This window comes from Trachurus trachurus, assembly GCF_905171665.1.
Source record: "Trachurus trachurus genome assembly, chromosome: 5".
Classification (NCBI taxonomy): domain Eukaryota; kingdom Metazoa; phylum Chordata; class Actinopteri; order Carangiformes; family Carangidae; genus Trachurus; species Trachurus trachurus.
In genome coordinates, this window is record NC_139896.1 from 29,401,491 (window position 1) to 29,414,459 (window position 12,969).

Consider the following 12,969-nt stretch of genomic DNA (forward strand, 5'->3'; position numbering starts at 1 on the left):
TCTGTGGTTCTACCGGCCCAGCCAACAGCAATATCCTCCTCTGTCCGATTCCCTCCGACCTCTAATAGCCATACAATTGTTTTCCTGCATGCTTCTTCTTCTGCTTCTCAGCTTTCTATGATCTGTATTATATACCACAATATCCTATATCATATACCAAATTGGGTTCAGTATGATAGTAGTTTTCTCTGCAGTTGCAATTATTGTTTTACAACTTTTCTTAGAAAATAAGTGGGAGGAGGCAAAAACAAAAACAAAAAACAAAAATCCAAATCTATAAGGATTCTTAGCAGTGCAGTCTATACTTTGCTACCTATTCATTCTGTTAATTTCCATGCACTGGGAGATCGGAATTTTTACAGTGCTACGCGCTGGTGCTCATGGGAAATGGAGTCTTCCTTCAGGCAAAACACTACCGCTTTGGGCCACTGGCGCTGCCAAACTCAACCAATATTGAAAGTTCTTTGGTATACTGCTTTAAATTACCAGATAAAAATTGTATCACATGATTTGTCGGGTGAGAAATGTCAATGTCTGTCCTATTTGGGTATAACTAGAGGTGTGTTTGTTCACCAAGAAAAATATCTCTCACTGACAAACAGGCTGTCAGTCTGTGTTGCCTTGGCCTGAACCACATGGGCGGTCCATCTGCTTACTGCCTAATATCTTCAATATCTTCATATAAACGCATGTCACAATCAGTGCCAACACTGTTTATCTGGTTCCACCAGTCACCAATTCCTCTGTTATCATAAACCTAAATACTGTTTTACCAGGGAAAACATGTTGAAAGACACATCATTTATCATGTATGAAGTATTTCATCTACCATAAAATATCAGAACACATAAATACAATTTTGTTTTGTGTGTGTTAATAATTTTTTATTTAAAGTGCGTTCACACCAGACCTTTTATTTTTGTCACTGTTGCTCATGTTGCTCCAAAAAATCTCTCTGTCACTCAGCTGCAGTCGCTCGTCAGTTCAACAGATCGCTCTGATGACATCATTCAAGCGATTCCAGTGAAATTCACCTAGCTCGGAGCAGGTGCTCTTTTCTTCCTGTTTACAGTGGGACAAGAACTTTACTGTGTAACTTTATTGTCCGGATGGATCTTAGGCTGTTTAGGCAGTTTACATCCTAAGTCAACTTGACACTTGCGCGAGACTTTGCGAGATACTGCGAGATACTTTGTATTACAGCTCCATTTACAGACATGTCGGAAGTAAGACATTTCTTGAAGTAAACAAACCCCTCGGTGAGCCATCTGACGTTGTCTGTGGGATGCAAAGAGCCTAAACAGCCTATGATCCGTCCATTCCCATTACGCTGCTGTGGCAATGTGGGGACAGACAGAACTACTGCAAAACAGGAGACATTAAAAAGAAAATCTTCAGATTCATTCTTTTAGACCTAAAATGTTAGGAAACTAGAGCCCCAGGTTGAATTTGCCTGGAATTGTCCTTTTACATCACACAAGTAATTACACAAATAATGTAGCATCAGCACAAACCTATATAGTACTATGAATAATGTTGTTGAAATGAATTCTCTCCTGTGAAATTCACTGTCAGCTTGAAAGGCCTTATCCAATAGCAGTTATAATAATTAAAACCTTTGTGTTAAATTGCGAGTCAATTCTGAAAACCACTAGACTATAAGTGATCAGCTTAGATGATGATATTTTCTTTTATGCACCAGTATGAATTATATCTGAACAGCATAGCTCACATATTCAAACTCAGCTAGCACATGACATGATAAAGATGAAATATTTCAAATTAATCACAAAAATGAATGCATTCATTTTGGACTTTTCCATCCTACAGTATCTGACGCCGATGATCAATTGTTTGTCAGTCCTGTTTCTGAATTCACACTGAGTTCAGAGCTGCTTTCAGGAGCTGTATGATCAGAAACACAGTTTTTGTGAAACTTTGTCAGCACTGCAGTAAATGTATAAAACAATCTTGAAAAGGTTGAAAAGTGCAATAATAATATCATTTGAAGTGGAGTAACTTGGGATTTACTTACAGGAAGGAGGCTGTTTGGCTAAAATGAAATTAAAAGACAAAACATTTCAGTCAGTTGTAAATGACGGGATGTAACAGGACTCATCTGTTTCCCTTCATTACTTATTTTGTAAATCTGTGAACATGATTGTGAAGTATTTGTAAAAGTCAATAAATCAGATCATCTGTCTACTTTTTTCTCTCACCTTTCTTCCGTTTATAAGCCAGGACTCCAATGAAAAGAGTGGGAGGAACCACTACAGAGATGATGGTGATTGTGGGGTCACTGGGTTTTTCTGGTGAATATAAACAGTAGCACATTACCGCCTAAATGGATGTCTGCACCAACCAGCCAAGGTGAAAATATAGCATAATCTGTCCCTCTGTTCCTGAGTTATGATACCCAGAGTTTATGATGCCACAGTGAAGTTGACCTTTGACCATTGAAATATAAAATGTATAGTATGTATATTGGGGTTAAATTGCATCATAGTTAGAAAACATATTCATATGGCCAAATACCGGTACATGTTTTGTGACATCACAGCGGCCTACTGTAGATCTTTGAGCACAGTAAATATAACAAAGTAAAAACATTTTTCATAACGTTCAGCTCTCACGGTCCAGTGAAGTGTGGGGCAAATGACATCAGTTGGTCTCTACTAATGATGTAACTGTTTTATTATTTTGAATTTTTTTTAAAAGATGAATTTGTTACTGAACTGGAGGAAAAAAGCTAAATACCAAACAAGACATGACATCACATTCAGGACCTGCTGATGTCACCCTTACCCATGTTGCTCCTGATCTGAGCTTTGTCCAGTTTGGTGACGATGTCGTCCGTCACTCCAGAGAGCTGAAACACACAGTCGTAGCTCCTCCAGTCTTCAGCTTTGACTGATGAGACGTTCAGGTCAACACTCATCTGGAAGGATCCATCATGGTTGGGGAGGATTTCTCCGTTCACCACGTCCTCATAAAGCTCCTCTCCATCTCTGGTCCAGAACATCAGGCCTCTGTGAGGGTGGAAACCTGTAGCGTGGCAGCTGACTGGAGAGGAGGGAGTCTTCTGGAGGAGGGACACTGAGGGACGAACTGGAGAGAGAGAGGCAGGGCAAAGAGGGGAGAGAAAGATGAGAAACAACAAAACTGGACTTGAAGAAATATTTAAAGACATTTGTGTATTTGATCAATAACTGTGTAAAACTTGTCAATCAAAGTGACTGTTTGAGATGTTTCACTCTGAACCAAACTGTGGGACTGATAGAGACAGATAATCATCCCTAGAACCATTCTCTAATGATCTGCTAATAACTAATAATTAGACTTTGGACTTTAGACTTTGACAATCTTGTTTTCACCTGAAGGTCGATCCCAAGTTCCCAACATAAGTCTGTGTGTGTTGTATACATGTGGAGTCAACTCATTCCCACATCAGGTCATGTGACTCTACCTGTTCTCAGCAGAAAGTTCTCCCCATATCTCAAGTACATCTTCAGCCACCCGGGACAAATCTGAGTGAAGAAGTTCTCATTATGTTTTATTCTCCATTTGTCAGTATCCCATCTCAGTTTGGTGATGACAGCCTGTGGTTTTGCAGCGACCCATGTCAGTGTCTTCAGGTCCAATGACAGGAAGTCTTCTCCATCATAACCATACTGATTAAATCCAACAACTTCTCCAGTCTCATCGTCCCATTCACATCCACTCATCCTCTGTAAAATGTGGACACCTGAGACAGAGACAGAGACTGAAGTTAACAGTGTTGTACAGATGATGTTACTGAATTCTGAGTTCAGATAGAGATACTGATGCATTTTACTCCGCTTTAAATTCAGTCCATCGAAAAGGTCACATCACTTTTACTGTATTGGTTCATCTCCAGCTGATCAAATGTGGACAGTTACACAACGTCAGAACCCTGAGAGCTCAAGGTTTACTGTCACAGATAGTTTGTTGTAGTTTAACAGCAAATGTGAGAAGTTTGGCACAAATAACTCAACCACTGACTTGATATTTCAAATCGTGTGTTGTGTTTTGATTCAACTGATACAGTCAGTTTAGTGTAAAATTGTATATGTTGGAAAAGAACATAACAAATGTGTAGATCATATTATGCTACTTTTATAATCATAGGGCCCTAGTTTCGTAGAGCAGGCGCAGTCTAGGCGCAGCGCAGTTGTGCCGCGCCAACAGGGTGCGTCCAGACACAGGCACTCCTCTCGTCCCTCCTACCAGTGCAAGTGGGAAAGAGGGAGGAGAGTAGGCCTGAGTGGGATTAACACAGCCAATTCAGATCTTCACCAATCAAATTAGCTCCTCTCCTCACCTTTAACTGCACCGCAGGCGATGTGCACTGCAACTTTGTCATTTTATACTTCGACATGGACAGAGGAGACAGCGACACCAGACGGCCAGACCTCTCCCAGGAGGAAACAGGTGTTTTGGTCCGGGAGGTCCGAGCTCAGAGTGACCGAATAAGGAGTTCACTAATATCGTTAATCAGGTTTGCCCTGATAGACTGATACACCCCCTGCTGCGCCGCCACACCCATCTCGGTGCACCATGGTTTACCAAGTTCCCAAATCTGCTGCGCACGGTGCTGCCCCAGACGGAATTACCACTGCGCTGGCCGCACCAGGCGTCGCAGCGGGCTAGAGGGCTAGAGCAGTGGTGGAGCATAAGAACCCACAGCTCCCACTTTTAAAGCAGAAGTAAGCGGAATGTTTGTGTTAATATAAGTCTTAAATAGTTATATCTTCCGACAGCAATCACTTATATAGAGTGATTGGTCCGAAACACGAGTCTGTCAATCACTCTGCTCTGCTGTAAGCCGAGGAGAAAACTTCTTGTATACTTCCTTGTATCCTACAACCTTTATCCAATGAGGAGAGAGAACGACATGAAGGGCTGTGTGTGCAGCCAAGGGATGCGCGTGAATGTGGTGATGTAGGGACGAGGACCAATAGATCCATGACGAGGGCGGGGACTGCTAACTCCATCGGCTGACAAGAAGTTAGCCAAAACGACCGGATCGCTTACTTCTGCTTTAAGATCAGGTTGTCAGATAAGCCCTCTTGTCATAAACTGCGGGTGGAAGAACTACTAGGGCCTCCATCTCATCAAGCAAAGCCAACAGTTTTCACAAAGGTCCTACTGTAGCCATGGCGCAGTGACAAAACGACATGAGCATCAAAGAGGCGTTTAGTAGGGAGAGGAGCACCATATGATTTAAGAGAATGATCATTTTGTTTGATGTCAAAAGTATAAAAGGTATGGTAAAGAAGAATAAAATTAGTTCTGTCAGGACCACTATGTCAAAATAATATTTATTTACTTGCACAAGTTTTATTTGGCGGTATGGTACTGTTCTGGGACCCCCTGCTCTTCCACGCGCTTGCGTGGAAAGCCTGAGGCAGGAAGAGCACCTCCCTGCCCTTCACGAGCCATCATGAACGGCATAAGCAGGGAGCGCTTGACTTGTTTCTGTTAAGTCTGCAGCCGGCACTTCCTTCAGACTGACGTCATACAAGGAGGTTACAAGTTGTATATTAAATGTTTTTTTTATGTTAACAATGGACATTGTTGAATAAACTTCATATTTCATTCCTTTGTGTAATCTTTTTTTCAAACTGGTAATTGCAAAGTATACAGAAATATAGAGAAGGCATTTTTTAGAGCTTTTAACCTTTTTACCATGTCCACAAGATGATATTTTACATTATAGGCTACATTACATATGAAGAAAATAAGCAGTGGAAGTCTTAATGTTTATGTCCATGTTGGAATAGCAGTGAACAGATGACAGGCTCATAAAAACAGATTAACACAGCCAGTAATCAACCGTGAGAATTTGCAGGGAACAAGTAGTCTATAACCTGGCAGTACAGACAGCGAGAGTTAGCATTAGCACAACTATTAATATTAAGCTTGTCCATTTTCGTGGTAGGAGCTTTATATATGATTCGATGGATGTCGGACATGCTCAGATTGGGTAATTCCTGCAGGCATCGTGAATAAAAAAGTTGTTGTGCCATCCTGGGAAGAGCAACAACAAAATCGTGGAAAAATGAAGTGGGTTTGATTCGTTTTTACCGCGCGTTGTGCTTGTCAGAATCTCAGCGGAAGTGGAGTTACCCGTTTTCCGGTTTGGTCATGTGACCCTCGGCATAGAGCCTATTCAAATGGAGTCGCCAGAAATGTCTAGTATTGATAACAAAATAATAACTGATAAAAAATATTTTTATAACTAATTATTATTCTTTTAAAAATTATGATTAAAAACATCACACACAATCTTAAACAACTGTATTATAAATTTTTACTTTCTGAATTATAAATTGAGTTCAAATAAAATACATCTGAGCTGGCGCATCTTTGCGGGGTCGCAAGAAATTTGTGATGTTAAAAAGAGGTCCCAAGCCAAAAACGGTTGGGAACCACTGGATTACTGTGTTGAGGCTCTGAAGAGTCAATTATCTTTAAATAGAGGCAGTGAAAAGTGAAATATTAGATAATGCAGACTGAACTTACCTTCACTTTGGTTGAAGCGCCCTTTGAAATAGTGAATACGTGCCTTGAAGAAATTGGGCGTACGGTCAAGGCACTCTCCAGCGTACCACTGTAGATGTTCAGGGTTCTCGTCTAAAGCTCTTTTCATCCAGGCCTGTTTTGGGTCTAGTTTGTTCTTGTCACTGTCATAGTGACCAGCCTGAATGCCGTCAAGCAGTCCAACAATCACTACCTCAGGGATGTTTTTGACTCCATCAGATACAACGGAGAAAAACTTCATGGTGTGTTTCACTGTGGGAAAAACAAGGGTTTTTTTTATTTTATAAACACTCATCATACAGTGCATCTATTTACATACACTTGTGGGTTATTTATTATTATTGATTTTAATTTAAAGCTGTAACATAACAAATGGTGACAATCTAAGGGGGTCTGATACTGATGCTTTCTGTATGCACAGTATTCAGTTGAAAATCCAATTTAAGTGAGACCAAATCATGCATCAGCAGCAGCAGCAGTGTGATGCAGGTGCAAAATCCAGAGCTGAGCAGAAAGTAAAGTGAAGACATAATAAATCTTTAAATGTGATCCTACCTGCTGATGAACTGTGACAGAAAAGAAGGCACAAAAGTAACTTCTGCATTTTGTTTCGTTTACAGTGCTGTGTCTTCACGAGGGGAGGTTGAAATGAGTCTTTGCACAAGCAAAGATACGTATATGTTTCTAAACCGTCTTTGGCACAAGCAGAGCAATAAGAGATAAGGCTATCTCTACAGCTCTGGGCACAAATAAGCCAAACCCTGGTTAGTAGGCTGTTTATTTACTGGACATCTTGAGTTTTTGGAAACCATCCAGAGGAAACCATATTTTGACAAGATAAGAGGGTGGGGCTGAGGAGGAGGGAGGGGCGGGTCGACCCGTGTCTCCAAGGCAACTTATTTGCCCAAAGAGATGATCAGAATTTCTCCATCTCTTCCATATGGCACCATGTTGACCGCAGTGAAGTTATTTTTAAGTTGGCTATATTCACAAGCCACTCCAACATTTCAAGTGCATCCGTATAGAGTATAGACTTTAGACTTTAAATAATTGTCCCTCTAGGGAAATTCTTTTTCACATGACCATTTACATTTTGTTTCACCAGACACATACACACACACACAAATTACAACACATGATTGCCACACATTTTTATACTCTGGCCAGGTTATCTTGGCCTCTTGTTAAAGGGATATTCCGGCGTAAGTTTAACCCATGGTCCAACGCACCGTAGGCTAACACCGAGTTAGACCCCCCCTCGAGAGATGAAGTCTGCTAACCGCTAACTTCTCCAGTTGTAGCAACGTTAGCAATGACCGCACCATACCAAAAAGCACAGTATACGGATCCACTATCCACCGATCAAAAAGCCACTTACAGCCACAAATAATGCTCAGAACAGCACCAAACATAATCAACAGTACAAACAGGGTCCCAGCACATAATACGAGGCACCAAACATCTGTTAGCTTAGCCTGGTTTCTATTGAAAAGAGACGAAAACAACTCACCCACTCTCCTCCAGTTATACGCTATGCAGCAACTTTTCGTGTTCAGCATAGAGTCCAGCACTGACAACACACACCGTGGCCGACTGGCAGCACAGACATCTGGTTTCAGCGGCCACCGACAGGCAGTGACCACCACACTGACCACTCTGACCTCTAAACAGCTCAGTCAGGAAAACTGAGCTGCAGGCCTACACAGAATTCAGATTCGCTTATTAACATGATAATAACACATCAGGAAAATGAAGATTTCCTCAAATGTTGTGGAAAGACAGAAGAGTCATAGTGTTTTCAGTAGATTTCTGTACAACCATAATAGAAATCACTCTGGGTCAGAATTTGGTGAAATTTGGTGCAGCCCAAGTCAAAGTGAGTGTGAGGCCATCACTCAGTTAGTCAGGTGATGTCATGGAAGAGGAGGTTGCTGTCTGTCAGTGTGTTTCTTGATGCTGCCACTGGGGGGAAATGAAGTTTAATATTTTCCAACATACACTCATAGTGGATTTAACAGCTGTTGATGAAGTTATGTGACAGTTCATAGAGCAGTGAAATGATGGATGTCTAATGGCTTTATGTGTATAAGAACTGCTGATAATTTAAAGATGAGCAGGTTTATTAAATTCATATAACTGCATAAACTTGCTGTTTTGATAAGAATTAGCTATATGTGATTTACCGAAAACACAACCTGATTTTCTACGCTTGTAACAAGAGAGCCACAGCCTTGTGTTTTAAGTGAGTTTATGACCACCACAAAGAAGAGGAGTGAAGTGAAGCTTGATCCTCATACTCAACATTTTTGACACTCTGCCTGTTGATGTTAATTAGTAACAGAAACAAGTCAAACACGTTTTTGTTTCAAAGGAAACAGTTACACTATAATGGAGTTAAAACCCTGTCAGGAACAACAAACCAAAAATCTTTTGATTATTGAACAAGTTCATCTGGCAGCTGTAATATATTACATGTTATTAAGTCTTCACTGTCAGTAAAATCACTTCTGCTGCTGCAAACATCAATGTTTGAGAAGTGCTTTATAAAGTTTATAATTCTTCAGGTTAGGACCTGGATCATGTCCAAGGTGTCAGTTTCTCTGAGACAGAGAGTGATACTGTACTTTACAGACAAACATGAATAAAGTATGTTGCTCGCCTGCAGGAAACCACTCACAGGTGAGCACGTCTAATATACTGTACAGAAGGCAATGAATTTATCACAACCAGGAAACATCTGTGAAATAAACAAGTAAAAGCAACCGACTCTGGTCTTGTCAGTACTTCAGTCCAGTTCCGTCTGTCAGAGCAACATGGAGAAGCTCCTGATACTGCTGCTCTTCTGCCACGTAGCACCTGCAGGTAACGTCATTACATTATTTATATGTTTTTTTGGTAACACTTTACTTGACGCCTATCTCTATAACACATTATAACCATACTTATAATGAGTTATAATGCAGTTATAACACTGTATAACTATAATTATAAACACACTACAGGAAATTTAAAGATTCCAATCAAATTTGTTGTTTTTGGAACCTGGAGAGAAACCATTAAGTCACAGGGAGAACGTGCAAACTCGCCTCCAGACAGACCCCGGGATCAGGAATTGAGCCCAGAACCTTCTTGCTGAGAGCTAAAGGTGCTAACTACTGTATTAATGTGAAGGCCAACATTGACTCAGGGTGCCATCCATTCAGCTTGGAATGATGTCACCTCCGAGCTGAGCACTTTCCAGTTGAAAAAAACCCACACAAATCAGAAAATTGGAAGATTAATATAACAAAACGAAAATATAACAATTTCATATTTGTAAATGTTTAAATTTCAGTACAAACATGTACCAAAACAAGCAGTAACTAGCAGTACTATTTTGATAGGCCTAACTGTGTTTTTACAGTGTAGAAAAATGTCCAGGGATAAGAACTGAACAATATTATGTAGGTTACATGGCTGACTGTAATGTGGGACAATTACCTGAGAAATAAAATAAACTGTAAAATTGCAGAGTATCCACTAATGTTGACGCGAGTAGCAGCCATCTTGAATTCAGGGAAATGTCAGGGCTGGTGGGATTCGTCCGACTTTCAGAGTCTGAGCTTGGCCTTCAGATAAAAATTCCAACTCTGGCTCAGAAATTCCAACTTGTGAAATGCATCTTCATTTGTTGAAACAATGTTTATACAAAGTTCAAATCAAATCATTAATGGTACAAGGGCTACTGTCATTGCTACTGTTTAAAACCAACTGATTTACAACTTTGTAAACTAATATCTTATTCTTAAATTCTTTAAAATCGTATTTATTGCGATTGATCAAAAGTTAAAAAAAAAAAAAAAAATTAAACTTGAATCCTCTTTGTCCTACAGTCAAACACTCACTGAGGTTTTCTGCCATGATCTCCTCTGGACACCCAAACATCCCTGGTTACATGGTTGCAGCAGACTTTGATGAAGTTCTGATGGCATACTATGAGAGCAGCATGAAAACACCAGAACCCAGACAGGACTGGGCGTGGAAATTATTAAAGGATAATCGAGACAAGTGGAAAAGACTTGCTGGGGACAGCATGCATTATGAGGAAATGCTCAGAGTCGACACAGACAGTTTCAAGCAGCAGTCAAACCAAACTGAAGGTACATATGTTTCTGATCAAATGTTCATCTGATTCATTGCTTCATTTCTTTCTTTACGGTAATAGAACAGAAAGTCCTAGATTCTGATAGGCCTATTTACTTGTACTGCCTCTCATTTGTGGTCAGAACCTGATTCTGTTGTCCATCCTACTCCACCTTTGAAGAACAGTCGTGATTTGTGATATTAGACAACAATGCCCCTCGGCTGCTCCTCTGCAAATCTGCTGCAGTCTGTGGCATCAGGACTCCAGATGAGTTGTAGTGAACTGGCAAATAAGTGAAATGAATGAATGACACTATTTCTTCATCTCACTCTGTCTGTTCCAGGTCTCCACATCATCCAGCAGCACTGGGGCTGTGAATGGGATGATGAGACTGAAAAGGTTAAAGGTTTTTTGAAATATGGTTATAATGGAGATGACTTCCTCACATATGACCCGCAGAGTGAGACGTGGATTGCTGCAACGCCCCAGGCTGAAACCATTAAACAGGAGTGGGATGGAGATACAGCTAAAAATCAGTTATGGAAGAACGCCCTTGACCACATTTTTCCTCCCCTACTTCAGAAGTTTTTGAACTATGCAAGTGGTTTTCTGCGTAGAACAGGTATGTGTCCTGACCAAGGGGGCAGTTGTGGATCTGAGAAGTAAAGCTCACTTCCGCGTTCAAAAAACTGCAATCCCCCCGGCTTCCTCTGGGGGCTGGTGTCAGAAGGGAGCATTCCCCATAGACCCCCATGTTAAAATCGCCGATTTTACATCCTCAGTAAACATGTTAAAAGCCTGGTGTCAGAACGTTTTTTTTTCTCAATCGATAGTTTCTACCCCCGCACACACTCTGAGGGGGGTGAATTTTTTTTAAACTCTACCGTTTTACTGTTATTAGGTTAAAACTCTGGCCAATTAGGGCGCGGAAATGTTGAGTGACAGGCCCGAGCAGCTCCGTGGACAGCTGCCTCGAGGCCAGTGGGCGGGTTCTCGGCGGTTCTCGGCCGGCCAATCCAACATGGCGCTGTCCAGGCCGCCATATTTGAGTCACAAAAACGACTCCCCAAAACCAATGGGTGACGTCACGGACGCTACGTCCATTCTTTTTACAGTCTATGGTCCTGACATCCTCTCTATTTCTAATCAACATTAACGTTATATATAAATTGTTCGTTTTCGTAACGCTCATATCAGCCAGGGGGGAACATTAATCAAGCTTTATTTATAAAATAGATGCAAAAGAGGATATCTCTTTTCATATGTAACTTTAAAAACCTTTTTTAAATAGCCACTTACTTTTGAATTCTGAGGATGAATATTAATATAGGCAATCATATACTTATATTAATACTGCAAATCCAGTACACTTCTTAGAGAAAGGTTGTAGTTTTAGTCAACTTTATTTATTGGATAGATTGTGTAACCAGATTTTTTGTTCAAAGATTTTACATGGACAATGTGACTCCTCTTCACGCTCTCATGTCATTTCAAGGCTTGGAGGAGTCAAACTCTACGGCACCAAGCTAATAATTGAATTCACTACAGTATTATCATCATGAAGAAGAAGACATTTTCACCCCATCCTGACGGTGTCTTGTTTTTAAAATCCTCCAGTTCGTCCCTCAGTGTCCCTCCTCCAGAAGACTCCCTCCTCTCCAGTCAGCTGCCACGCTACAGGTTTCCACCCTCACAGAGCCCTGATGTTCTGGACCAGAGATGGAGAGGAGCTTTATGAGGACGTGGACCACGGAGAAATCCTCCTCGACCGTGATGGAACCTTCCAGATGAGTGTTGACCTGAACGTCTCATCAGTCAAAGCTGAAGGCTGGAGGAGCTACGACTGTGTGTTTCAGCTCTCTGGAGTGACGGACGACATCGTCACCAAACTGGACAAAGTACAGATCAGGACCAACTGGGGAAAAATTGGAATCAGAAAGAATCAAGGTGATAAAAAATATTTTAATTCAGCTTTTTTTTTTTATCCCCATTGATACAAAAATAGGCCACAACAAAAATCACATTACAAGACAAAAGATGAGACCTCAAAGAAAACAACGTGTTCAGCTATTTAGTTTCATTACAACCAAGAAAATCCTGCACATTTGTCGTGTCTCTTCCTGGTCTGCAGCGCCTCACTGTGGGGAAAAGCTCGCTGACAATCTGCAAAGCTTCATCTTTATTTTCAGTTCATGTTTCTCACAGCCTGTCAGACAACTGATGAGGTGATAAGAGCATGAACATGACACATAGAACACGTGACTCTTTGCTCTCACCTGCTT

At 40.9% G+C, this 12,969-nt stretch overlaps 1 protein-coding gene across 1 annotated transcript; it reads right to left on the bottom strand.

Moving 5' to 3' along the window:
- Positions 1-1,837: 1,837 nt before the first annotated feature.
- LOC310986332 (major histocompatibility complex class I-related gene protein-like) lies at positions 1,838-7,189 on the bottom strand. Its single transcript, XM_083972179.1, has 7 exons — positions 7,120-7,189; positions 6,547-6,816; positions 3,467-3,745; positions 2,806-3,162; positions 2,220-2,309; positions 2,036-2,053; positions 1,838-1,905 (listed from the first exon to the last, which is right to left on the bottom strand). Exons 1-7 carry the CDS (start codon positions 7,166-7,168, stop codon positions 1,847-1,849), a joined length of 1,122 nt encoding a protein of 373 aa, XP_083828305.1. The 5' UTR covers positions 7,169-7,189; the 3' UTR covers positions 1,838-1,846.
- Positions 7,190-12,969: the final 5,780 nt, after the last annotated feature.